At 43.5% G+C, this 27,131-nt stretch overlaps 2 protein-coding genes across 2 annotated transcripts; one reads left to right on the forward strand and one right to left on the reverse strand.

Moving 5' to 3' along the window:
- Positions 1–2,580: 2,580 nt before the first annotated feature.
- Positions 2,581–11,969, forward strand: C1H3orf52 (chromosome 1 C3orf52 homolog). Its single transcript, XM_076328851.1, has 6 exons — positions 2,581–2,843; positions 5,836–5,959; positions 6,529–6,662; positions 7,552–7,622; positions 9,498–9,697; positions 10,684–11,969. Coding segments are annotated over exons 1-6 (699 nt in total). The 5' UTR covers positions 2,581–2,675; the 3' UTR covers positions 10,686–11,969.
- A 1,353-nt stretch (positions 11,970–13,322) lies between these two features.
- On the reverse strand, positions 13,323–26,163 carry LOC143155869 (uncharacterized). The gene is made up of 4 exons (XM_076328852.1): positions 26,005–26,163; positions 19,727–19,776; positions 18,011–18,045; positions 13,323–14,517 (listed from the first exon to the last, which is right to left on the reverse strand). Exons 1-4 carry the CDS (start codon positions 26,028–26,030, stop codon positions 14,320–14,322), a joined length of 309 nt encoding a protein of 102 aa, XP_076184967.1. The 5' UTR covers positions 26,031–26,163; the 3' UTR covers positions 13,323–14,319.
- Between the last annotated feature and the right edge of the window lie 968 nt (positions 26,164–27,131).

The following is a 27,131-nucleotide window of genomic DNA, read 5'->3' on the forward strand; positions in this document are numbered from 1 at the left end:
GACTCAAAGAAAGTAGAAGAGGAAATGACAGCCACTTTTCTTTAACACTAGCAGTAAATCTAGCTTTGATAATTATAATCTCTTGATGAGCCTATCAGCCCAAATCTAGCTGATTTAAGGTTTCCAAAGCTGTTTATGGGACTTAAGAATGCTGGTATTCAGTTTAATAAAAGATCTGTCTAGGTGGTCTTTCTAGATGGTCTTAAAATTGTGCTCAGTGTTTGGAAGTGTTTAGCTTTCACCTTTAATATATTAAAAAAAAAAAAAAAATGAAGCCAGCGCTTTGAATACCAGTCATTGCTGTCCACACAGCACACTCTTATTCTACGGTACATAAATATGTGATCCTTGTTTAGTTTTAGACCCACCTTGTCAGCATGTGGGGAAAACACTGGAATGAGCTAGCACTGTAATCTGCATGAAGTGAGATTCCTGCGTCTGACACTGATACTGCTTTTCCTTCCTTTCTTGTGCTAGTGTTGGGCATTTCGCCCCCCCCCCCCCCCCATGCTTTTGTCAAACTTACTACATAAGCTATACTCAAAACCTATATTTTAGGGGGGTTAGTATCTTTAAAGGCTAGTCAGTCATTCACATCTTCCTTTTTAATAAACACATGCTAAAAATGAAGTGGCTATGTTTTATTCATTTGATTGCGCCTCTGAAACTCTAATCCCCAGCTGCAATCAGAACTATATTTGTACCTTGGAGTTTTGTCTTTTTGTAAAGCTGAGCCTAACTTGCCTGTTTTACTAAAGCGGACATTTAAGGGCATGTTTCTTTTCCTTATATTGAAACCAGAGATGTCTTCACTATAGAAAAAAACAGTTTTCCTGCTGTTCTGTTTTAGATAAAAGCCTAGGCCAGAAAGTTCAAATCAGTTCTCGACTTCCCGTTTTCTTTAAGAGTTTCTCAGCTCCATGCATCAGAAGGGTCAGTTACTTCACATGTAAGAAAGGCACCAAGTGTGGAAGTTGGATTACCCAGACGAAAGAAACTCAAGATTTTGTAAGGAGCTCCTTCACAGATGTAAATAAAAGTACTTTGGCTTTTGCAGGGTGGGATCCATAATCATTAACTCGTTTGACTTAGAAAAACTGTTTTGGTTTCAGACAATTCAGTAGGAAGGTAAGGTCTTTTACTGTGAGTGGAAATGAAATAAATGAAGCTCATCTCCAGCAGGAATACTGAGAACCAGTAGGTAAAGACTTTTTCTAGTGAAGATGTCCCAGGTAAAATCTTGTGGATCCAGACACACGTTTTGATCTTGAAGACTGCTCAGCTTCATCCTCAGTCCTCCAGAGTTTTAAGGATTCTCCAGAACCAAAATGTGGGGTATGCAATTTGTATTTCTTTTTATTCGCTGAATGAAACCAAGCCATATGCTCAGCTTGATGGAGTGCCTTTGCCTGGATAGCTGTGACCCGACATCAGGAATCTGAACCCCCGGGCAACGCTCCAGGCATCAGTAGCCAGATGAGTTGCACAATTGGAAAATCTGGGGGGAGGAAAAGTATCCTCAGCATTTGGCAGGAAAAAGAAGGAGCAGTGCTGTGAGTGGATGCTCAGCCAGCAAGAGAGGTAGTTGGAGAAAGAGGCTTTGTTTTCCTCTTAATCCATGATCCTCTCTGTGTTGCGACAAGAGAGTGAGCGAGAGTGCAGTTACCAGCTGCCTGCCCAACCGTTTTGATCCAAAGGGGAGAGAGGTGCCCTGTGCGGAGGAAGGAGGAACATGAGGATGGAGACAGAACAGGAGAAATGAGAGGAAGTAGGATGAAGGATACTGGGGGAGTGGGGGGAGGAATCAGCCCCTGGCTGCAGTAAATTGTTTTGAGTGACTCTAAGTAGCATGGGAGAGTTCATGTGGGAAACTAGCGCAGGCCAGATCTCAACTCACACCATGCTTTGCTTCCTAAAAGCATGCCCTGTAGAGCACAAGCTGAAATTGAAGGCCACCTTCCTCCTCTCTTCAGATTTGTCCTTTTGTTTTTTACATGGAAGCGGCTTCTCAGGTTTAGGTTGGATAGTATGTGAATAGACATAAATGGATCTTTCGCACCAAACGTGATTTTGGGCTATATAACAGCTAGAGAGAGATGACAATTCACAGCACAATGGTCAGTAACATTCATTTCTTTATTGACTATACAGGGAGACTAAAATTAGAAGTGTTGATGGATATTATAAGTTCCCTTCACAGCCTAACCGAACCACAAGCTATGTGATCCTTTACTCAGTTTATGCTGTTCAGAACCACATCTGTTTTTTTATCTGTGCGGATAACAGCAATAGTATTCTACTGTTTCGGCTGACAGCAGCAGGGAAAGCAATCTGTTTCCTTTCAAAATTGCTTCAGCAAATGATAACGTTGCTGAAGGTTTAGTCACCTGCTTGTGCTTGTCAAGGGCTGGTACAGTAAGGTAGACAAACTGGAAAACCTAGTATTGCACAGCTGAGGGCTGTAATTCTGGTGGCTAGGCAAATCGATACTTCCTCCGCCTCCCATTTCTCTGTGGCTAGTGCAGATGACGTTATTTGTCCTTTCAAGGAATTCCCCTTATTTATCAGTGTTTTGAGATCACTCCTGTGAAAACTATCCCAACTCTCACTGTTACCATCTCCAGCCTCATACCAGAACTACTACTGACCATAATCGCTGCTGAAACCAGAAGGAAATGAGTTGCCTCCGTGCTTGCTTCAGATACAGAGGTCCTCGCGCAGAGACAGAAGCTATGAAAAGGCAAAGCTCTGGTCAGGAGCATGAGATTATTGAATTACAAGAAGATAACGTGGAGGACTGTGAGGCTGGTCATGGCAAGCCTTTAAATGCTCAAACAAGAAAGGTAGGAATTTCACTTGCTCATTTGATGCTTGCTGTTGGGGAAAATACCACACAGCAAGAGAAATGACACTTTGCAGGAACATCTTGTAAGGGTGGTTTGATTTGAGGGAGAGGGAAAGGTTATTCACTTGAAAGTAAAGGCTGAAAACCTGTTAAACATATTTCTTTTCTTCTTCACAATGAAGTATTCTAATATTGGAGTGGGATTTTAAGCTTTTTTATTTTTTGGTGCTTGGCTGTTTGTGAACTTTAACTTAGAAAATGAAGTTGTAAGTGGTACTCTGAGTTTTGCTTTCTCTTTTCATGTGCTGTCAGTGGGATTGGGCTCGAAACCAGACAGGAGAAAAGTTGAAACCCATATTAAAACCAGGCTTTCTTTCAGAACAAATTTATCAGAAAACAGCATTGCCAAAACAAGAATAGGATGTTCTGCAACAGACCATGCTGGATTCTCTCTCTTTTTATCTTTGAGCAATTTGCAGTTGCTAACAATTGTGAATTTGTATGAATAGAGTGCCCCAAAGCCTCAGTTAAGACCAGCATGTGAGTCCTGAGGGAGGTAGCTCCCAGCATTTAGCTTAAAGCTATGGAACAGACTAATGCTGGCAGAGGATTAGTATATATGCACAGGTGACTGTTGTACAACAATTTTTATTACTTACTCAAGAGCAGAGGGAATATCTGGGGCAGAGCTAAGAAGTTTCCCCACTTTTCTCTAGGGATGGCTGAGCTCTTCCGAGAACTCATCTATATTAGTCATGCCACCCCTCCCTTCCTGCTCCTGGCCAAGCAACAGCGACTGCTTCCTTGTGCGAGCCCCACTGATCATCTCTGTGGGCTTATTCATTCCACCAGCTAGGCAAAAACCCCATTTATTCTACTATATCGGGGACCAGTTACTTCCCTTCTGGTCTGGTAAGCTGAAACAGCTTGCTGCAGGGTCAGACAAATTATAGGGAGGTGCAAAGAGGAACAGGAGAGGGTGGAGGAGAGGCAGGAGATCCGCTTGGCTATCTTGAGAAACTTTACCCTTAAGTTTCTGTTTAGCCTTCCCCTTCCCAGAACTGAGTTTTCATTTGGGCTCTGTTTCTGCTGATTCTGGCAATTGGCTTCCTAGCCTATAGGGACCACTGGAAAATTATCATGCTCTGCTTCCTGCTCGGGTGGCAGGTTAATCAGAAGAACTGCCCTGCCCACCAGGGAGAGATTTTCTCTGCTGCTGCTCCCTCCCGGCAGTCTTGTGACGTATGTGGGCAATGTCCAGAGGGTGTTGGCCCAGCTGGTAGGGGATAGCTGGGGAGCTGAATGTTTGCTTGAGATCAAGCCAGTTTGCTATGTGTGATTAAGAATTTCACTGTTGTGATGGTCTAAATATGTGGCTCAAACGAAACTTGGGCTTGATATCTGTCTGTCTCAGCTGATATTACTATGTCTGATTTCATAGTTGTACTCTAGGCAGTACTTACTGGGTTTTTTTTCTTTTTTCAGATACAAAATTATATGCTAGTGTCAAGTATTAAATCGAAGCTTCATTCTTCTAATACATTTTAAAAATCAGATAAATAATACATACGTAAACATGATTACACCTGAAAGCATGCTGTAAGCAAAACCATATTCAGCCTTTGCCCTTCGTTCTCCGCCAAAGCAAAGTTCTGCATGCAGGGGTGTCTGCAGAGAGTGTTTTTCCCTTTCTCCCTTTCTCCGCTCCTGGAGAAATTACTCTTGTAAGATCTTTCTGTGGGTGTCTGTTTTCTCCTCCTGTTCATCTGCCACCCCCAAAGAAGCTTTAAGCCAGCTGGTGGATGTCAGTTAAATTCAGTGAAAGGCTTTCTATTATGCTGGGTTCTTAGAAAGTTCAAAAAGTAAAGGGAGGTAACGTGGGTTAGTGCTTCCATCCAGCAGCTAGTTCTTGCCAACTTGCACGTGTGTGGCCCAGACAACCTACAGCATGTGCTTTTTCTCGCCTGGTACTGATGTCAAAAAGGACATGGAGTTTACAGCTGGGTTTACGGTGGATAGGGAGGAGGAGGAGGAGTAATTAAAAAGGCAGCATGGTCTACTTTCTTATGAATTCATGCCCTTCCTTCAATCTTCTGGCTGTGGAACAAAATAGTTGGAGGGTTTTTTAATTTGTTTTGCTATATCACCTAAGCTTTTTTCTTTTTTAATATTGGTACTGCTGGGGTAACTGATAAAACACTAACTTCTGCCATGATCTGCCATGATCTTACATCTTATTAAAAATTAAATGAAAGGCAGGTATTGTCCTTTCTCTCCTTTCTTTCCTATATGAACGTGCACACATGCACAATTTCTTTCAAGAGAGTTTCCTCGTGATGTCCTAGGACAGATGAGATTTGTAATAAACTTTCTGGTAAATGTGCTCAATAGCCTTCAAGTTTCCAACCTTTTGAAGAAAAAGGGAGTCAGCTGTAAAAGTCTAAATTATTCTACAGTGTTCTTTAATGTAATATTATCTAATGAATAGCAGTCCACTTGCTTTGGGTGCTGGCATCCAGGAGCTATACAGACTGATGATACCAGCGTCGCAGAGGTAAATGATTTTGGAAATCCCTCCACAGACACCTTTTTGGTTGGGAGAGATGGGAAACATTAAAAGGACAGCTTGTGGAACATGCAAATCAAATCTACGTAGTTTAAACAAAAATTTGGAAGCCATGAAAGAACCTTTGTAGCACCTTAGCTTTATGGGCAATTCAGGAATTGGAAATTCTGCACAAATGGGGAATGATACGTCTCTTTCAAATAATGGCCTGCCTGTGAATGTCCTTTGCCTTCTACAGGTCTACGTTCCCACCTGCAGCAGCGCTTAAGGGTGGGAACCCCTGGTGTAGGGCATTGCTTACCAATGAGACTCTCCCATCTAGGTGGGGTTTTTTGTTTCTAAATGTTACAGTAGAGACATGCTTAAATATTTTTTTTTCCCACCTTATTTCATTAATCAACATACCCCTTCCTTTTGTAACTAGGAGAGAAATCACTGGAAATCATGCGGGAATGTAGTTTTCTGGAAGTGTAAACTATGGATGGTTATAACTACAATTTTTCTAGTATTCTTCCTGGTCATTGTCATCAGCCTAATTCTTTATTCTAGTAAGTATCTCACTCTTAGTTCGTCCTCTAATAAAAATGTACAATATGTACAATCTAATATAACACAGATTGAACAGTAGCATCCTTTAAACTCCTTCTGTAAACTGCTGAAGGGACTGGGATGTTGACTGCAGAGGATGGTGTGTTGAGTAGTGGATATGAACACTTTTATTTTAGCAGGCAGCAAGCAACTTGTATCCTGATCAGATGGCAATTCCAGTTTGTAGCTTAGTGAGACAATGTTAGGAGAACAGGGTTGGGGGTGAGGATGGAAATGATGCTTGTAGCATTGCAACAAGTGCAATGGATCACTTACGTCCCCTCGTGTGGTATCAGTGACTGTCAGGCTCCCAAAGCAGCTGACTTTCACTAATGGGGGCGGGTGATTGACCTCCATGTGCTGTCACTTTTCCTCAAGTGACTTGCACTTTCTTTCTGTCACTCTCAGTCAGTCATTACCTAGGAAATTTGTGAGAAAGCCACCCTGAAGAAAGCCAAGAGGGTTTTTTTCCAAAACTTCTGCTAACTGGAATTTTTTCCTCCCCTTTTTATCTCCTTTTGAATATTAGATGTTTACACAGATGAGGATGACTATTGGGATCCTGATGCACTACTAAATAGTGAAAATTGTCGCAATTTTTCAGGAACGTTGGAGTTAATGTGTGGTCTCCCACACTTTTTCTCTGAAGACATTACTAAGAGGGTATGTGTTGGTGTGGTTCTTGGCAAAGCTGTTTCTGCTTGTAACACAGATTCAGTGTTTTCCCTTTTAAGAAGTTTCTGTTTCTCTGTGTAGCAACTCGGTCATTTGCAAGTCCACAAAAAATTCCGACTTGTACTTTTTCTGGTATAATTTTAAGTCCTGATCTAGAAAAAAGAATTGTCTGCTTTTAAGTACACAAGCAGTTTACATTGATTTAAAAAAAAAAAAAAAAGCCTTTTTTTCCCCAAAAAATATTTTTTTCCCAAATTTGAGTAATGTTTGGGACATAGTCTTCACCTTTTTCATAGAATCATTGAATAATTTATGTTAGGAGGGGTCTGTGAAGGTCATCTAAACCCAGTGCTGGCTAAACATCCTGTGTGTTGCATTCTTCTGTAAGTACACGATGACAGCCTGGGTTTATAGCTGCCATTTCCATTGAGCCATCACAGCTCTGAGTTACAGCTGAAACAAGCTCAGCAGGCATGACAGTGCTGATTTAGACTTATTGTGGAAAGGGAGTCTCAGTAGAGACACCCTTCCCTCTACCAAGAGTAGAAGGGCTTTTTGGTACTAATAAAAACCCAAGCCAAACATAAATTGCACATGGCAACGTGAGCACATACTTTTAGTTCACCCTGAATGCCTCCATTTTGTTAAGGTTATATAGTAATCACTCAAACACACAGATTAACTTGTCTGTCAAGCTTAAAGGGATTGTGTACCTTTTCCAGGGCAGATATTTGCTGATATTTGACCTTCAGCACCTATGTTTATGCACCTTAAAACACCCTGTAAGAATGATCCGCTGTACTTTCTTTTATGGGGAAAAGAGAGAATGAATGGAAGAAATATTTTTTTTCTTTTTCTTTTCTTTTTTCTCTCTAAGTTAACAGATGTCTACAGTTCATCTCCAGCTCTAGGACGCTACTTTAGGTCAGCTCAGGTGGTTTATTTCAGGTAAGCAATTTCTGTCACCAAAATTATCTGAAAATTCCAGGCTTTTGATGAGACATACATGTGCCTATGTAAATATGCACAAACTTAAATCTGCAAAATATGGGTTGATTGGGGGACAGTTACATATATAGGTAGTGAAAAACCATCGAAGCATCCTCTGGTGTAAATGGCAAATGCTGCTAATAATATATAATGACAGTAACATTTTGGTGCTGTTAAGTATCATCTCTGTTGTCTTTGGTTCCAAGTGCAGCCCTTAATATACATATTCAAGCATATTTATTTAAAGGAAAATGAGGTGCTGGAACCACTTGAGATTGACATGGCTTAAATAGCCTTAAATAAATAAAACAGTGTTCATGGGGAGGGGAGAACTGTTTTGTTTCCAAAAGAGCTAAAGGCAACAGGGACATACAAGTCGTGAGAGCCAAAAGAGTAATATTGTATTGCTGGTTTGTTTGGACCACTTTTCCCCCTCACTTTATTTTGGAAAACAGGAGCAAATCTCAAAGCAGCAACGTGTTGGAGAGACTGGGGGAACAGGAGTGAGAGGCAGAGCAGGTGGCAGAGTGGAGGCTAGGCTAGCCTGGGTGGGAGAGACTCAGCCACCGGAGTCTGGTGGAGCCAGAGGAGTAGCAGTGGTGGGAAGAAGGGGAAAAGCATCCAGGCCTGCCTTGCAGAGGCAACAGAGAGCTTCAAGCTGGAACAGAGGGAGGATCTTACTCTCGGCAGAAACTGGCACTGGAGGAAGGCTAAGGAGTTTACAGTGTTTGAGACTGTGAAGTGTTAATCTATGGAGATACCACAGATTTACAACAGGAGGGAGGCTGAGCAGCAGAGGGAAAAGTGGGGCTGGAAAGATCAGCTGCAGCATGGTCCTGCCATGGAGAGATAGCACAGAGGCAAGGGAAGGCAGTCAGAGAGTTTCCACAAGGACTTCTGAAAAAGCACTGTTGCAAAAGGGATTAGAAAGATGGGAGAAAACCAAGGGAAGTAGATTTGCGAAGTCCCAAGGCCCTTAAGAGAGCAAGGACAGAGGAAGAGCCCCCTTGGCTTGCAGCAAGAGGCAGTCCTGAGGGCACTTTGGGGAATGTGCTCCCCTACACTGCCAGCCTTGGGCATGCCGGCTCTGTTCAATGAGTGAGCTGTAGCTCCTTAGCCTTACAGGTAAAAATTATGATTTAAACCATCAGGTACAAAGCCGTAGTTCTGCATATATATTGACTAGCTGATCTCTCTCTCTCTGCACCCACCCACCCCACCCCCCGGCTTGTCTCTCTCTCTCTCTGTCCCTTTTTCTTTTCCCCCATCTAACTACATTTTGGATGTTTTAAATTCTGTGAGTACAAAATGTGACTGTCGAGTTGTAGTCAGTGGATTGGTAGACCACAAACAATGAAATCTCCAAAGATGGACTCCAGTTCAGTGGTTTGCACACTCCACTCCAGAGCTGAGTTAGGAGCACAGCTGGGTGGCCCCAAGTACAGCTAGCAGGAGAACAAATCTTTCTGCAGGTTCTGTTAACCTATGCATGAGATATCACAGCACCTCTTATTGTTATGTACTTGTGAAGCACGAGTGCTGAAAACCTCATCCCATTAGGACACATGTCCAATTGCCCTTTGTGCATTTGAAAATGTGTCTCAGGTTGGCTTCAGGTATGTGCCCAGTTTCTGTTAATGTCAAGGGCTGCTCTAAGAAGGGAGGGGGAGGAGGAAACTGGAATCTTTGATGGCAGTTTTCTTTTATAATGCTTTTCTTTAGAACAAGTTTAAAAAAAATCCATGCCAATATTGATATGAAAAGTCAGTCTTCTCAAAAAAGAAAAGATCCAGTGGGGACTTGAAGGCATTCATGCTTGACTTTGTTTTTCAGTAATGAAAGCTCTACTGTATTTTATCAGCTAGAGTTTTCTGTACCACCATCAGCAGCGGAGTTTATGGAAAACACAATGAACCCAGATTTTATAAGGAATGTTTTACGTCAAAATATTTATGATGAAGATGATGCTTTTAATCCTGGGACATCTGAATGTAACAGGTTAAAGCTTGACCCGACTTCTCTCACATTAACATGTAAGTGCTGTACATTAGAGAGACTGTTTCTTTACAAAGAGCAGAAGTATTTACTTGAAAGGAGGGCAATCTTTCTGGAAATATGTAGAGATTTGTTAGTAAATATATTTTGCACAACAGTATTAAGAAAATTGTAAAATATTCAGTTTACAAGAAAGTCTTGCTATGCTTAGCTTATAACCTAACATTCACTGTTTGGTCCTCTGATGAGAAAGGGAGTAGTGATGAGACTGGTTAGCTACAGAGTCCAACCAAACTTTTCAGATCTCCTCTTGCATTTTATGCCTACAAAGAAAATCTCCTCATATGTGTGTGTACCATAACGGGGAGCCAAATAATTAAAAATGTTTCTCCTTATTGTATATTCATATTTGAATGCTTATAAAACAAATTTTAATCCGAATAAAACAGGATAAGTAATTTGGGAGTGAACTTCTGTTTTTTTCCACAGTCAAGGATGAAAAAGCCTCCCAACTTTTGTCTTTTCAGAGGTTTTTTTTGAAAATTTATTATTCCTTTTAAAGGAACCAAATGTTCTTTCTTCCAGGTTTTCTAGGTAGTGATTCCAATGCCTACTGGTGACTAGTAGTGATTCTAATGCATTTAGATTTGTCTTGATTGAAATGTCAGTATAAAAGTCCTATGAGCTTTGCAGTTTTACTGAAAACAATGCATGCAGCTGCTTCCCCACACCCCCAGCTTACTGAGCCACACCTATGTGTTTTCAGAATAATTCTAGTCTAGCACATCACCATACGGTGTATATAAGTAAGATTTGCAATTAACTCGTATTGATTTTCTGTGGTACTCTTATCAAGGGACAAGAGAGCAACAAGTCATGAGTTCCAATTCTCAGTATAATTTTGTTCCTTACATATTGACAGGTTTCATAGAAAATGCAGTGTAAAAGGGACAGGAAAGAATATGCTGAAATGTCTAACTAAAGTTTCATTTTAATGTTAATAATATACTATTTTAACTTTCAGAGAAATGATGGGAAAGACTCCTCATCTCCCTCGCTGCCTAGAAGAGATGGGCTTCTCCTATCTATTAGTAATCCCAGGGTAGGGAGCTATTCATTAGGTAGAAACACTTCTAAAGATGTTGTCCTGTAAATACTGTCTATGATGCAAAATTGTAAATGGAAAATGTGGTATATTTATAACAGTATTGTACTCCTATAACACCGCTACCTCCTTCTTTATTGTTGTCCTGATATCTCAATAACCCATTTCACTCGTGAAAATCATGTATCTTGTCTGATGCATGCTCTGTTGACTTTGAAACCTCTGCTTTGCCTTGCCTTACGATTAAATCTGGATTTCCTGCACGAGCTTTAAAAGCAGTCTTGCACGTGGCTCCTTTCTTCTTCTCTTGGCTTATCCAAAATTATCTGCACAGCTTCATCCTTAATGCTCACTTCCACCCATGCTCATGTCTCTTACTTTTTTCCCTGCTAACTTCATATGCCATGTTTCCCTGTTGTTCTTTCCTCATAAAACAGCCTGAAAACTTAAATATCCTCTCTATTTTCTTTGATTACATGCAAGGCCTTTGCACTAGCTTCTTAAGTGAGCTTCAGCTCTCATCATTCCCTTGTTCATCCTACAGTCTTCCTAGATAAGGTGGTATCTGCTCCATTTTTCTCTTCTGTAATGTGAAATAGAAATGAAGGAAGAAACATCGGGAAGAAACATATCTTGTTCACTAACGCATCTGAACGCCACAGGAATCTTTCAAGGGTCAAATTACCTGTGTGCTTTAATAATTAGCTACTGGTACTAGTGAACAGACAGATATTTGACTGGCATTTGTAAATTCAAAGAGAAACTAGTCTATATCTTTAATTATAGTCCCTGTCCAGCAGTGGGGGTAAAAATGAACAGATGCAAGATATTTGCCTTAATAAGGCAGCAAATAGTTGTTCTTGTTGACAAGAGATCAGATGAGATGGACCAATGCCAAGAGAAAGGTGCTGAAGCAGACCATGTAGGCCAGCGTGGCATGAGAGTTATAACTAGTAACTGGCTATAACATGAAAATTAAAAATTAAGCATTAACCTTACGCGGAATGGAATGTATTCACTACCATGTTAGTGAAGTATAGCTTCTTGTAATTTGTTTATAGCCAGTATAAATGTTAGTACTGTTAGATAGACAAATGTATTTTAAGAAACCTTTTGTATTGTGAGAAATATCTTACGGGAAATTGTTTCTCTTTTTCTAATATTATTAGTTTATTTAAGGAGTAATCTGACAATTTTACTGTGCATTAAATTATTTATTTTTACTCTTAAAGTGATTGTTTTCATTCTTCAGCAGCTCCAGTCTTTCAGCTGTTTGAGTTGGAAAATAACCATCAGAATTCTACATGCTGAGAGCTGTATGAAGCTTCTGTCTGACAGACCTGTACACTCAAACCCGTATTTGTTGTTGCTTGAGTTTTAACTGAGTTTGGGAAACAGCCTGGACCAAATCTGTAGTTCACATGGATCTTATATCTGTGGCTAATTCTGACCCCATCTTGATTTGTAAGACATAGTGTTGGCTGTAAGAACCATAATTTCTCTTGATGCAATATTCTATACAGCATACAACTAGAAGAGATATTCCTTTTGATTCTTACATTGGGGAAGGATAAAATTCATGGTTTGTATGGTTTGTCCCAAAAGTAGCAGGCTATGAAAATACCAGCAGCAAAGAAATAATTTACCTTGAGATGTTGTTTGATCTTATTGCTCTTACTAAGATGACTGAACCTGCCCTTGAACACTTCTTTATCTTGATTCTGTTTCTAAGAACTGAAAAATAATATAATGATTATGCTTCTTTATGGTGATAGACTTATGTGCATTAAGAGTCAACAGAAAAAAAGAAGGAGCCAAGCATTCATTTTTTTTCCAGCCATCCTCCTCTGCCCCAGTACCTTTACCCCAGCAATTCACAGGAAAGAAGGAGGTGGAGTTGCAGCAAGATGTTGTGATACTCAACAGAAAATGCCCAACTTTACAGTCTACCTCCAGTCAAGCTTTGAACTCGCATTGAAGGAAATGTCAAAAAATGACAAAAAGTGGTTTCTGGTTTTATATCTTTGAGGTAAATTAATCATGTAAAAGAAAACAACCAAGTGAATTAATCATGACCTCATCCATTAGGGACAGAGCAGTGTGAAAACACATTATTTCATCAAGTTAGATATTTTGTGTGAATGCTTAATGTTAATTTTAATAGAAGAAGTGTGGGTAATACTTTAATGACTGAGGCAACGGAGACACTGTTAAAAAGGAAGAGAAAAGAGAGTTCTGGTAATTCAGCTTGTGGAGAGTACAACCAGCCCTTTAAAATCCCATGGTAGGCAGTCATCTGTGTAGCCACAGCAGCCGGTACAAATTTTGGGCAGATTCAGCTGCCTGTCACTGCAGTGGTACCTGCAGAGAGTGATGCCTGCACCATGCTAGCAGTCTGTCTGTCCACTGCTGCCTGCAACCATTCACCCGTGGGGCTGCCCCCGGCACTGAAACTGCATGTGGGAATCGCAAAGGCGCTACACCGTAAAGCCAGAGCTGCAGCCAGCAATCACATACGAAGGAAGATTTAAAATCAGGAAAACTGTTCAACATTTTCTTCCAAATTTTTTTATTACAAAAATGGAGGGAGCAAAAAAACATGCTCAACCAAGAACACAGGCACATAATCACTTTATAAGCTCTGGTGAACAGTTGAATAACGGATTTCAGTCCTATGTGCATGTCCAGAAATGCTGCTTGCAGAGGGGTGATGGGCTATGGGGAGGTTATGGTTTGGCATGGCAGAGAGACAAACCTGAGACTCCAGCAGGAGTGAGCTGGAAGCGTTGTGTCCCGGAGGCGACACCTGGGAATCTTCTGCTGAGAGGTGTGGAGTTACTGCCTGTGCAGCATCAGGTTTCATAATCTTCCAAGTGGCTGGAATTTTTGTTTTGCATGTAGTTTGTTGCTGTTTTATTTAATTCCAACTTCATTAAGACTTCATGCTGAGATAAGTAGTATTACATTTAAGGGGGGGGGCAATTTGAGAAATCAGTTATTTATTGAAATTGTACATTGTATAATGGTATTTATCAAGCAGGCCAGAGAAACTTTGGAAAAGACTAAGTGCACCTAACACAGGGTCTATGCTTTAATTTAAAAAACACCCCCACACACCCAAACAAAAATCCCAACAACAAGGGGTGTTGTTATTGCATTTTTGAGACTTCTATCAGTAGTTCTGTAAGACCCCTTTTTAAAAAAAAGTGCTGTAAAAGTCCGGAAAAATGTGCAGCCTCAGTTGCTTCTAGTAATGAAGCACCTAATTTTCTATAGAGAAACGCTGTCTTACAATGGCAGTTGCTACTGATTCCTCTTGGTTTAATTGTCAAGTCCTGTACCCTGTGCACGTCTCTTTCTGTGATCACCTTTTCATGGACAGATTTGTCTCACTGGAAATCACTGGCAGATGTGTCTTAATGAGTAAGCTCAGTAACATGAGAGGGGTGTTTGTCTGAAGACCTGACAGCAGAGGTACGATGGTTAGCAAGGTTGCACACTGCTGGCTTAAGCATTCAAGTAAAAGAGTGCCTTGGGAGCAGAAAGTGTCCCTTTCTAAGTTATCAGGACATAATCATATTCACTGTGCTCTTCAGCGCTGGCAATATTTTCCTTCCTCTTGGACACGTTGACAAATGCATATTCTGTCTGATTATTGGTGTTAATCACAGAGGCTTTATGTTTTACATCGTGGCTGACAGTAGAGTACCACAGTTCACTGGAATTCATAGAATTTTTTTTGGCAGAATGTTCCTGAGAGGAGGAGAGAGAGAGAGAGAGAAGCGTCAATGTGATTATACCCTGAAGAAGTTTGCAATGTGAACAAATCTGTAATATAGCCTGTGTGCTCATGCAGTGGTGTTGACCAATGTACATAGTACCGAGAATGGTTTGTAAATCCACTGTCATTTCCCTACTGTACAGGCTGTGGCTGGACACCAGGAGCACCCAACACCACGTGCACGCTTGGTGTGGATGGAGGGTGAAGGCCTGACTCTTGTTCTGAGGTTGATAGCACTTAGTGGCAGGTTACATAATAAAAAGCTCATCACCACACACACGAGGAGCACAGTGGCACATGGCAGGTGGAGGAACCCAAATCATGCCCTGCCCTGGGTCCCCCCAGGGCTGTCCCAGGAAAGCCGGTGTGGTCCCAGGGTGACATCTATCCAATAAGTGAACGGGAGCAGCTCTCCAGATCACCTTACAGATGGGGGTGGAGGGGGAGTTACTAAAGTCATGGGACACAGTATCGATGCATGTGAAGGGAGAGCATTTGGGGTTTACACAAGACTTATTATGGGATATTTATGGGAGGAACTGAAGGGAGGGATCAGGGTGATTTGCAGAGCAAAAAGCATGGGAAAGGAGGGGAATAAAGGGAGGGCCAGGGGAGTCGTGGCCAGTTGTCAGAGAGACTGTAGGGTCTGGGAGTCGACTGAGACCCCAAGTGTGTGTGTGTGCCTGTGTCTGTGCAGGAGACACACTGTCCTGGAAGGGGCCCTGGCCTCACGGGAGATGCAGCGGTGGCTAACCCCCTCCCTGGTAGTCCTTGTCTAATGCTTTCCTTGAAAACAGAGGGAGGAGAAGGAAGAGCCATTAATGGAGGAGGAGGTAAGATTGTGTGGGTAAATGCTTTCCCAACTTTGTTGAGACTTGTCCCTCCTTTTGCCTCTTGAAGGTGTTTGCTAATGGGTTGTGGGTGATAGTGCATCTAAATAGCTAACAGGATGACTCATTAAAAGGATGATGTGAAGTGATTAAGTACTCAGAGCCAGAAGTTAAAAATTTGTTTGCCCTGATGTTCTTGATTTGAACCCACTGGGTAATAAAGCCAGTAAGTATGGGCTTTATAGTGTCGTCCTCTATTGTCTGCAGTAGTAGCAGTATTTTAAGTGGGTGTTGCTGAGTTCATGCTGACATTTGTAGCTACCCTTCATACTCTGTATGTGGAACAGAGGTCTCTGCTCCATGCGCTAATAAACCCAAAGGGTTCTCTTTTATTTTTCAAACCTAGAAGTGAGAAATAGTTGCTAGAACTTCATTCCTGCAGAATCTGTCTCAGATTTTCCCAGCTTATATAAATCATTTTGTCTGTTTAGATTCTGCTTGGTGTGAAAGATCTCCTGACTTTGAGGACACTTCGCTGAAAATAATTCCTGAGTTTTGATTTGAGGCTTTATAAAATTTTGAGATTTAGAACTTCCAGAAGTTTTAAGGAGCAGAGCAATCAGGATGGACTTGCTTAAGAAAAGGAATTCCCTACCTATTTGCAGGGGCATGGTGCTCTCCTCCCCTAGTCACTATTGCAAAGAATTGGGAGGGCAACAGTATTTTTCCTAATGTGCCTGCAAAATGAGAACAGGTAGGTTCTTTATCTTCATGAGTGACTGTCTCCAAATCCACTGAGTGAAGTCTGCAGACCCTCTTGTCCCTTCCAACATATAGGTCTACCCAAGACTTGCTCATAGCCACATTTTCCAGAATTCTTCCAGTCTACAAGTTTTGAAAGGCTGTTATCATCGACTTCTCTTATCAGTGGGGAGACTGAAGTGCAGCGGTGGAGTGATTTGTCCCACACACTGTGACAGCGCAGGAGGAGTGAGCATGAAGACTCTTGAGATTTCATTTGAGACTTTCGTTATTCATAGGCCAAGTTTAATACTTGGAAGGGGCGTCTCTCCTAATCCACTAACAACCCTCCCAGGACTGTCTTCAGACCACACTCTGGGGCTTTTACTTGGGACCAAAAACTCTTAAAACTAGACAGCTACTTGGCAGGTTCCCCATTACAGTTCCACCCCCTCCTCGTCTCTTCCCCCACAGTCCACCCCACACTCACATGTAGAAATGATGAGCTCATTTAATCACACCCTTTTCTGTCATTTTGCCCACTTTCTTCAAAATTTTCTGCTAAACACCCACATATCTGACGGGCACCAACTTTTGTTTACTGATGTCATCGTTATAAAAAAAAACCCCAAACACCAGGTTGGGCTGCTAAATGGCAGTGCTTTGTTCTGCCGTGCATAGGGCTTCTGGTGATCATTTGTCATTGGTGACTCAAGAGGCAACTTCACTCGCCCTCTGATAAAAAGAACTATTTACAAAGCAGAGGTAGCAAACCACAGGTACTCAGCTGCTGCCTCTTGGAGCCCCGTATATGAACACAAACAAACCAGTACAGGAGACTGTGAAGTACATCAGTTGAGAAGTGGCTGCTCCCCCACCCCTGCTGCCCCTTGCCTCCAGGACGATAAGTTTGGGCAGAGGAGCAGGGCACACACCAAGTTATATAGTTAACTCTTAAATTACTATAGTTACCTCTTAAATTACCTTGGGGTGCAGTGCCAGAGCTCCTGAATCTAACCCCAAAGCAGGGAAGTAAGATGGACTGGGCAATATGTTAATCATACCAGTCTTTCCTGAGTGTCCTCTCCTGCAGTGCAACCATTTGATCCATTCTGGTTTATAAGAAACTAAATATTCAATCTGACAGTGCATAGTTTGAGGCTTTTCTTCCTCCTTTTAGAGTCAGTGGGACATTGGAAAGGGAAACCTTCTTCTGTTCCAACACAGACATAGCCATTCATTGAGACATCCGCTAATTTTTTTTAAGATGGAAAGATTAACCAAAACCTTTTAAGCCTCCAAGTATTAAATCTCCCTTTGTCTTTCAGCTGAAGACTTCTTTTGTTACTAAAGGTAGTTGGAAATAGTCCAGTTAAATGGCTTTTTATTAAAAGATGTCGTGCTGAAACTGAAACTTTTTTGTGGAATCATGTCAGTTTTGATGTAACTGTAGGCAAGAGAGGTTATGCTGGCTACCAGAAAGCTGAGGGGAGAAGGAAAGGAGGAGGAGAGAGAAGTACCCCCACAACCATAAATTGCCCAGTGGCTGGGGACACTCATCTAGGACATGATCATGAGGCACAGCCTCCTGAATTGCCTGATTCAGGCCAGGCAGCATTGCACTCAGCCTCTGAAATTACAGGTGAGTGCTGCGGTCTGTTTGGCCGCCGGCTGCCCGAGAGTGGGGTGCGTATCATTTTTATAGTTTATGTACATACATTTGTTTGGTACATAGGCTTAAACTGATGTTTTTCTGCATCCCAAGCAAATACCCTGATTATAAGTTTTTGTCTCTCCTGTGGGAACGTGATGGACACCTTGTCTTTCTGATACATGAATATTTTGGACTCAGTTGCCCTGGAAAGCAGCAAAAACATTCACTTTTAGTCATTACCTTGACGGTACTTGGCGAATGGCTGTAGGTCTGTGCTGGGGAAAGAGGAAGAAAACACATGTGATGATTGTCATTCTTTGGTGCAGCGACAGGACACAAGGCCTTTCTGCAGCACAGGATTTACTCAGACTTAGCTACAGACTGAGCACAGTCTGTACAAAAGCATGAGCTAGTGTGACATTAGTTGGGGAAAGGGTTGAATCTCTGAGGGCTAAAAAAGTCTGATGGCTTTTCAAGATTTATCTTTTCTCTAGTTTAACACACACTTACGTCATGAAACACTGCTCATCGACCTTAATAAAACCTAGATGTGCAACCTTGTTGTTTTGGTTTTTTGTTTTTTTGGTGTTTTTTTTACTTAACTGAAATCAGTTTTACATATCTCTCTCAGAAATGGTTGTTCTTGCTTGCTTGCTCTCCGACTGTATTTCAGCCTTATGGCCAATGCAGCCTTAATTCTCCCTGGGATCGCTGGCTGGGCGCTGGGGCGCAGAGGCACTATGTGATGTGCTACATGCCCGAGTGTGCACTGGGTGTTTGTGCACATGGGTTCAGCGGGCTTGGGCTTTTCTGGAAATTTGTCTCTCTGTCCCGTAAGCATCTAAATGTCAGGGGGTTGTTGTTTGTATCATCCTTTCTCACAGCTTTATTTTTAGCTGCCTAGCTGGTTTTTGTTGCAAGGTTGATTGAACTATTTGTTGCTCCTGTAAAATTTCAGAGCTGAGCTTTCACTTTTGCCTAAGATAATGAGGTTTTTAAGTGTACTTGTTTTGCAGCCTGACTGAAGGAAAGACGTCAGTCTCTCAATATTGCATTAAAGCTGCCATCTGAGAGAACGTGCAGTGGTTTAAAACATTACTGTGCTGCCTTGTCATTGCCATGAAATTGATGATGTACATGACTAACAAGAAGCTGTTCCTACGTAAATACTGCAGCTTGTGAAAGTGGTAAAAGTATTATACCATCCCTACATGAATGGCTTTACCTACTGATGGGAAATGTAGCAGACTGAATTGAAACCAAGACCTCGTGATTCACGTGAACACGCGTGATCCTGGCTACTATGTGTCATCCCTATTTGCATATTTAATATGCAGAAAGCATTTTATTAGGAGAATACCTCATACCTACGTGTGTTTAGAAAAAGTCCTAAACTGTGCTTGTATATGGGGAATGGGGGCTGGCGTGTGACCAAACACGGGGTGTGCTGTGCTGGCAGTCCCCTTCCTCCTGCAGGTCTCTGCCTGGTTTGCTGGGACGAAGCAGGGGTGTAGCACAGATGCCCCATGGAGCAGGTGCTGCCCCGCTGCGGTTCGGGAGCTTGCAGGCCTGCAGCCCTGGCTGTGATGTACCAAGGCCAAATTCGCCATCACGGGAGGCAGCTGTGTGGCGGTGGCCAAAGCACGCGTGGTTTAGGAGGCTGGAGGGGACGGCCGCCCCCTTGTGCTGTGTCATTCCAGAAACAAAAAAACCAAAGAGGCCCCAAATAATCCAGCGTGGTGGGGCAGCAAGAGGGCAGGTATCCCCCCACTGGACGCAAGGAGGTTTCCCCCAGCTGGGATGCAAAATGCCTTGCTATGGCTGCTGCCCACAGCCATGTCTGTGCCCACCAGCTGCCTCCGCAGCGATGCTGGGTGCTGGCAGAGGGCTCCCCCACTCCCCCACACATGCTGTGCCACACCACCCTCGGGGTGCTCGAGGAGCCTCTTTACTTACTTTCCTTGTGGGAGTATCTTTTTCTCCTGATGGGGATGTGCACTTTCCACCTAGGGTATGGAAATAAGGGTGGGCAGGTTAGGTCTGGTGCTGGTTAGTCCTTGCTCCCCACTGCCAACCCCTGGGCGCCCACAGTCACGAAGGGAGACCCCTCCACCAGCTTTTCGGACAAGTCACTTTATGCAGCTTCTCTGCCTCTGCCCTCTCAGCCTTTCCCCTGTCCTCCCCCGGAGGCAGCCCCAGGCAGGCACCGAGCCCTGCCCCTGGAGCTGTGGGAGCGGGGGCTGCCCCGGGGGAGGAAAAGCACAAATCACAGGTCCACGGATGGAGGGATGGCAGGGACAAGCCGGCAGCTGGCGGCAGGCATTACGGCATTTAGCCATTCCTGTGAAGTGCAGCCTCTGTCCCCCTGGGGAGCCTGACATTAGCTCAGCAAAGTTTGTGGTTTTGAGGAGCAATCAACCTTTCTGGGCTTGTCCGTATTAAATATCTCCAGATGGATGAGTGAGCAGCAAATATTGTGAAGAGATATGAGAGAACCAGCCCCATCCCCCCCCCAAGATTATTCACATCAATCTATGCACTGGTGTGTCTCGGTGAAACTCAAAAGGAAGAGAAACATGGCAATTGTGTAACACAAACTGCAAACCCACGGGTGAGCATGAGGCTAGCAGACAGGCCAGTTCCTGACTCATCTAATCTCCAGCAGCAAATAAACTTTGCTGTTTCAAGCAGAAGACTATACTTCCAGGTTTAAGTACTGAAATTATTTGGCAAATTTAAGATCCTTTAAATCACATCCAGACTGTTCTGTTACCAAGCTTTTTGATAATAAGAGCTAGGCTCGCTGGAGCGTGCTCTATTGCTTATAGTTTACAATTTTGTGCTTGTAAAATGCCTGTAGAGTAATTTGCAAACATTTTACAATGTGGTACTGATATTTATATGTTAGATTTACATATATAATAAAAATGTACTAAGGGACTGTAAAGCTGTCAAGTCTTATGAAGTTGGGAAATGCACCCAACTTGCTGGTGGAGGTGCATTATGAAGCAGTCTCTAATTGCATATTTGCATATTCTTTTTCTTTCCTAGGACTGGAGGTAAATAGATAATGTCACCATTCTTTGTCGCTGTTGATACTTTCCTTGCTAAACGTGTGCTCCCGGATCTTAGTTATTTCATATACTACCCAAGTTCGGCAATTAGCATGGAATAATTTCTTTCTGCACATGCCCCTGGTGTTCTTATCACAGTAGCAGAAATTTTCACAAATATTAGTGAACATCCCGACTTCCTGTTTAGTGGGAGAGTTTAGATCGCTTTTATTGTGGCTGGGAATAAAGATAAAGCTAATCCTACCTCATTCCAGGTGGCCTACCTGGCTTTCTTTGAATTGTATGTAGCATTTTGCCCACACCGAGCACAAACTCTTCTAGCTTAGTTGGAGATGTGAACGCTTCACACAATTTGGTCCTAGAAGTTCCATGAGATACATTTTAAATAAATGTATGTATATCTTATGTATCTTTATAATACACATAATTACATTAGGAGTATATCATAACTATCAGATATCATGAGTTTGATATAAATATTTTTGTTTTCTGATCATCTATTTATTCCACTTTTTCTTGTTTATATTCAATTGGCTTCTGATTTTTTAGTCTCTTGCTCGGAAGGAAAGGTCGTTGGGCTTGGATAGCTCTTCTCCTGAACTGTCAAAAGATAAATAGCATATGTTTCTGTAACAAATTAGACCTGTAAACTGCCGCACAACCCTTAGATAAAGTCTTCTTATTTAGCCAATAATGTGTAATCCTGTGGGAAAATATGTTGCATGGTCTGAGAATTGAAAGCATTTCTCGGCATCTGCATTCATACTACAGACATGCTGGCTCCTTTGAGGCAGGTGCCCAGCAGTTAGAGGAGGAGAGCCCAACTTGCCTGTGGTTGGGGGGTTTTTGGAGGGGTTGGCTCTTGTCAGGCTTTTTTGGAGGCAATTATAAGTACAGCTTTATCAGTGAAAATGCTGGGAAATAGTTCTGGCAGCAGGCTCAAAAGAGGAGAAATGTGACTCAACTGTGAAAATAAAAACAAAGGCAGAATTCATTTTCTTTGTTTCTATAGTTTCACTTTGCTGTTTGCAGAGCAGCTGTATGAGCTGTTGTACGGGCTCCAGAGGCTGTCACTCTTGGGAAACGGTGAAGCCAAATATAGACGTGCCACTAAAAAGTAAGCTCTCCAAATAGAAGGGGTGAAGTGGCAGGCTTGGGGATATATAGGAAGAAGAAAAGAGGGTCAAGAAACTAAATACAGAGGAGGCAGCGGGGTCTTTGGATAAATGGTGGGGTCTGAAATCATTCAGCTCCAGGCTGCGACATTTTCTCCCGGCAGCTGCAGTATCAAGCCACCTACTATTAAGAGCTCGAGTTTGCGTTAGGTCCACTTTGCACACCTGAAGCTAAGGGTGCCTTCAGTCTGATTTCACTTCAAACCCATTTGCCAAAGTGCCAAGAGACGAGGCGGTGGATGCCCTTTGTGTCCCCAAAGGGGGACTTCCTAGGTGGAGGTAGTGGGACGCTGCTGGTACGGTCACACACATATCCATTGAGCCGCCTTTGTAAGGGGTGATGCCAGCCTCGCCTGCTTTCAGAAATACGACGCTCCTCTGGTCTGCTGTGGGACATGACAGCACTAGCCTTCAGGAGAGAGGACTTCTGTGGGGAGCCGCTGCGGCTGTTGTCTCCACCTAACTTGTTCTCCCTCAACAAGAGGTTACCGGTCCAGAAATAGTTTTGCTCCTACCTGGTTCCTCAAACCAACCACCTCTAACACAAAACTGCCAAACCCTAAAAAAACCTCATCCGACCAAGCAAAAAAGTGCCATCTTTGTTCCGTGTCTAGCTGCTTGACTAAGAAAGCCCAACACACCATCGCTTCAGTGTGTTGTAGTTGCTGCTACCCCTGTAATTGCCCCTGTGTTCTCCCCCCCGGGACCTCACTAGCCGTGGCTGGTCCTCACCTATTCATGGGCTGATTCACCTCAAGCTGATGAACTTTGCCTGCTGGCCTCAATGGAGTGATTGTTTGGGGTTATTTCCTCCACCTGGCTGCTGGTTTTCCCAAGCCTTGTAGACACTCCCCCATTCGCAGGTGCCCATCTACTTTGTTTTTTTTCCAGATCTGGTTAAAGCTATTCAGGAGAGACACTGACAGCTGGATGGTGTGACTGCATGAGCCTCATTCCTTAGGAATTCGGGCTTATAGCAACATAAGCTGTGAATGCAGAACAAAATGCTTTGGGGAGGATTTTTGGAGGTGGGTGCGTGCCTAGTGTCTAAGACAAGAAACAGGGGCGCTTTGGGCAACCTTAGCGCAATTGCTATGGATTTGATCCTGCAGCAGGTCTAAGTGCCTTCAGGAACTCAGGATCAGGTTGGTGTGGATGGGCTGACTGCTGTGAGATACTGTATAAACTCTCATGTTGCAACCTGAGCTTTTCCTTTAGCCTGAGTGTGAGCCTGCCTGTGCTGTGGACCAGAGGAGCCCTTCCTACCCGACCCTCAGTCTCTGCCTCTCGTGCTGCCTGGTGAGCAGCAGCGGCCGGCGCTGGGCTGGCGCTGGACCTTGCAGCGCCAGAGCTTTGCCAAGATGCTGAGTCACTGCACAGGAATGACAGTTTTTCTGAAAAAAACCCAAACAAACAAATCCAAAACCTTCGTCATTTCTCCATCCCTCTGAACTTCTGCAAGGTCTGTGATTTTCCAGAAAGACCCGGCTTTAACAGCAATCAGGCGGCTATGACTGAGGAGTGACGTGCTGCACAAAACTCATGGCAAGCAGGCACTGCTAATCGACGGGAGATGGAGTGAGATGGGTTGCAGTTGCTCTCTGTCCTGCAAGGGCAGCTAGTTAATGCTCTCCCTGTGTTACCTCTCCTGGCAGTGGTTTGTTACAGAAGAGTGTTTGAAAATGAGGAAAGCAGTGTTGGAGCTGCATGAGCACAGGTTGCAACACGGCACCGTGCCAGTGCCACCTTTTACAGCAGTGGACCTTCCTCCCCTCCCCTATGAAGGGGGATATGGGTTTCACAGCCCCGTCAACAGCTAGCAGGAAAAATCTGCTTTATGAAAATCTTGCTCGCGGTGTCCTGATTCCTGCTGGTAAAAAGCAGTCAGGAACGTTTTCAAAAGCAGCAGAAGTCCCATCTGTAAGTGTGACACAGGCACTTAAAGCAATGGGGATTCAGCAAGCTTGGGAGCTAAGAGCCGGGGCTGCAACCCTACAGGCATGTGAGTTCATTGCTGCTCCTTGCTGCCACAGGTGAGGACCCAGGAACTTCACATGGATTTTGTTGGCCTTGACTCAACTGCTTCTGAGAGCCAGGCTTCATGCTTTGGGGACTTTTGCCCTTTCCCTCAAGGCCAGGTAAAGCTGTCACACCTTAGACCTCTGGCTACAGACCTGCAGGGAGGTGAGGGATGCGCTCCCTTCGGAAACAAGCAGAACATTTAATTTTGGCAACTGAGTGCCTCATCTGAGCTCCTTAAGACCAAGTAAGCAGTCAGGGTACAGTACTCAGAGGTTGCACGTCTTTTTCTTTGATCTACCAGGAAGACAATGGGAAAGAGAGGGGATTTTCCTTTCTGTGGGCCTTCAGGGAAATCATCTGTCCACACAGTGGTTTTCTGGTTGTTTCTACTAGGAGAGGTGTTACCGGAGAGCCCTGATGACCATCCCTTAGAAGTAAAAAGGCACTGACCGAGAGCTAGGACAGTATTTAGCAGAAGCAAGGCTGTGACACGAATACCCGGCAAAGCAATGGCTGGGGGGCTGGATGCCTGTGTGGGACAGCCATCCAGCACTCGCTACTCTGAAGTGGTGTTGCCTTTTCCAGGTGTCTTTTCCTATGCCTATGGCTAGCCAGGCCAGGCAAAACACTGCTGTGTACCACAACACAGCAAGGTTGGAGAGCGAGAGAGCCATGTGCAGCTGTGGCACTGTGGTGGGTTCTCCTAGCCTGATCGGGCCAGCCCCGGACACCCCGTGCAGCACTGCCAACTGCGGTGCCAGCTCTCACCCACTTGTGTCCGGGGATCTGCCTCTCACCTTCCCCATTTCATAATATTTAGGTACATGGGGTTAGGCACCCTCCTTGAAAATCCCAGGTTGCTGTAAGATAGCACGAGTTGCCGCTTTCCCAGAGCAAACCTCCTTTTGTTCACGTTAGTGAAAAAAGTCATTGCTTGAGCCAGCCAGTTTTGTTGGAGGGGGTTCATTACTATTATTTAAAAATTTCCAGCTATGTGACTTTATTTCTCTGCTTTGTAATGTGGTGCTTCAAGAGCCCAAGCTTTCCGGCATGTCCTGTTTGGATGGGATAAACTCAGAAATATCCAAGTGCTTTACTGTATCCAGGTAAAAGGGAAATTTGTAATATAATTCCCGGTAAAGGGGAAATTTCTGATATAATTTGCCCCCCTTTCTGTGGGTGACATTAAAGAGTACTGTGCTGAACAGTGGTGAATCCTGCTGGAAACCCTCGCCTCAGAGAGGGCAGCGATGGCAGCCTGTTTGCCGTAGCAGAGGAGCAGCCTGGCCGGTGCCCGGCTGTGCTCGGGGTCCCTGCACTGAGCATCTCCGGCACAGATGGTGCTGAAGGCAACCCGCCTGTCCTAGGTGGCTCCTGCCGAGCATCGTCCTCTGTCTTCACAGCGCCTTAGGAGATAATCTATTCCTACCTACTGTTGTACATAACTTTAGTATATTTATATATACCATGTACACCATTTAAATATTTTGTATAATTTAACCTATTTCTATATTTCTAATCTATTTATATGCTATACTATCTTTCAATATAAAAGCTTGTCTTCATGAGACACGGTGCAACAGATAAGAGGTGGCAAGGTGAACCTCTAAGTGTAATTTTCTTGCCAGGAAACCCGGAGCAGATGACAAGTACTCTCTGCTCCTTGTGTTCCTCACCTGTAACTCCCTTCCCTGCTTCAGCAGCCTCTCAGTGCTGGGAGCCTATAGATTAAGTCACCTCCATAAAAAACATCCTGAGGCAATACTCTTTGACATACTAAGAACTATCTTGTTCATCATAATTTGCTTGCTAAATTACCTTTGTTTAATCAAGAAGCTCCTCATGGTGTCTTACATGGTCCCTTAGGGCTGATTCATTGCAGGTACCATTTGTTCCTATTTTTAGTATAATCACTCTCAGCCCTCTTGTTTAGTAATTAAATATAAAATGGTATTGAACCTACCTTATTTTTGGCAGGCAGTTTCCCATCCTTCCACTGGATCTCTGCACCCTTGGGTAGCCAATTTTGGTGTGGTTTCCCTACTGGCTGAATTGTTTTCTATACTGGCTGTGTTACAGAGTGAAATGCAGTGACCGAAGAGGCTCGTTATCTCTCACACCGTAAGTGTATGCAACACCCAGATATTGTGCACCTAAAAAACCCCCCAACAAACCCAAAGTCTCCACCGCAGGCAAGCACTGATGAGTGGGGGTGGGAGAGGAAAAGGGGAGGAATGGATGAGTGACGTGACTTCCTGGGGCACAGGGGCCACCAAGTGCGTGCTGGTGCCGGTGGCCTCCACGAAGCGACTAGTGGGTTGCAGCATGGACTCCCCCTAGGATGCCTCGACTGAAATAGCAACTTGGGGTGCTCTCGGCAAGAGGAAACCACATGCCCAGCCATCTTGTTCTTCTGAGAAATGGTGTGACAAACCAAATGGTAAAAAAAAAACAACCTTCAACCCCAATGAAGCACAGCCTTTTCTACAGAAACTTTCCAATGCAATCTGTTTTTGCTTCCTCCTCTCCTCTTTGTCTTTTTTTATCACTTTTTCTTCCTCCTGAGCTACAAGGAAGAAGAAAAATAGAAGAACCAGAAATACAATTTGCAGGGCTGATGGTTCAGGGAATAAGTATGTTTTAATTCACACATTGTAATTGCAGTACATTGCTGGGAAAGAAAAAAAAAATCTCTGTAAGACTTCAGGTGTCTGCAGCAATTTCATCAAAACACAGAGGTGAGAGCTGATGGGCGGTTAACCGGACAGTTTCAGCACAACATGTGCTGTCCCCTGGTAACATGATTTTGCAGATAGATGTACTCCACCATGAGCTAGGTCTCGGCTAAGCAACACCCCTCCTTTGTTTCTCTTTTGCACTTGCTAGGCAGTCCCACACCAGATTTCAGCACCAGCAGCTGTAATTTGCAGTCCTTTACTGCAGCCGACGGCAGTGTGGTAGCAGAGGGAGGGAGCAGCGTTTGGGAAGACATCACAGATCAAATAACTCCAAGTCAAACATGACCAAGGATAAACAGCTGTGGCTGCATACAAAGTACCCTTGTGCTGTCTGATCTAAAACTTGTGCACA

This window comes from Aptenodytes patagonicus, chromosome 1 (assembly GCF_965638725.1).
Source record: "Aptenodytes patagonicus chromosome 1, bAptPat1.pri.cur, whole genome shotgun sequence".
NCBI classification, from domain to species: Eukaryota; Metazoa; Chordata; class Aves; order Sphenisciformes; family Spheniscidae; genus Aptenodytes; species Aptenodytes patagonicus.

Coding starts and splice junctions, on each gene's coding strand:
- LOC143155869 (XM_076328852.1), bottom strand. CDS start 26,030: ATGGGAAACTGCCTGCCAAAAATAAG. Junction 19,777..26,004: donor AACTGCCTGCCAAAAATAAG/GTAGGTTCAATA, acceptor TCCATACCCTAG/GTGGAAAGTGCACATCCCCA. Junction 14,518..18,010: donor ATTCGCCAAGTACCGTCAAG/GTAATGACTAAA, acceptor TCCTCCTCTCAG/GAACATTCTGCCAAAAAAAA.
- C1H3orf52 (XM_076328851.1), top strand. CDS start 2,676: ATGAGTTGCCTCCGTGCTTGCTTCAGATACAGAGGTCCTCGCGCAGAG. Junction 2,844..5,835: donor TAAATGCTCAAACAAGAAAG/GTAGGAATTTCA, acceptor TTTTGTAACTAG/GAGAGAAATCACTGGAAATC. Junction 7,623..9,497: donor GCTCAGGTGGTTTATTTCAG/GTAAGCAATTTC, acceptor TTTGTTTTTCAG/TAATGAAAGCTCTACTGTAT.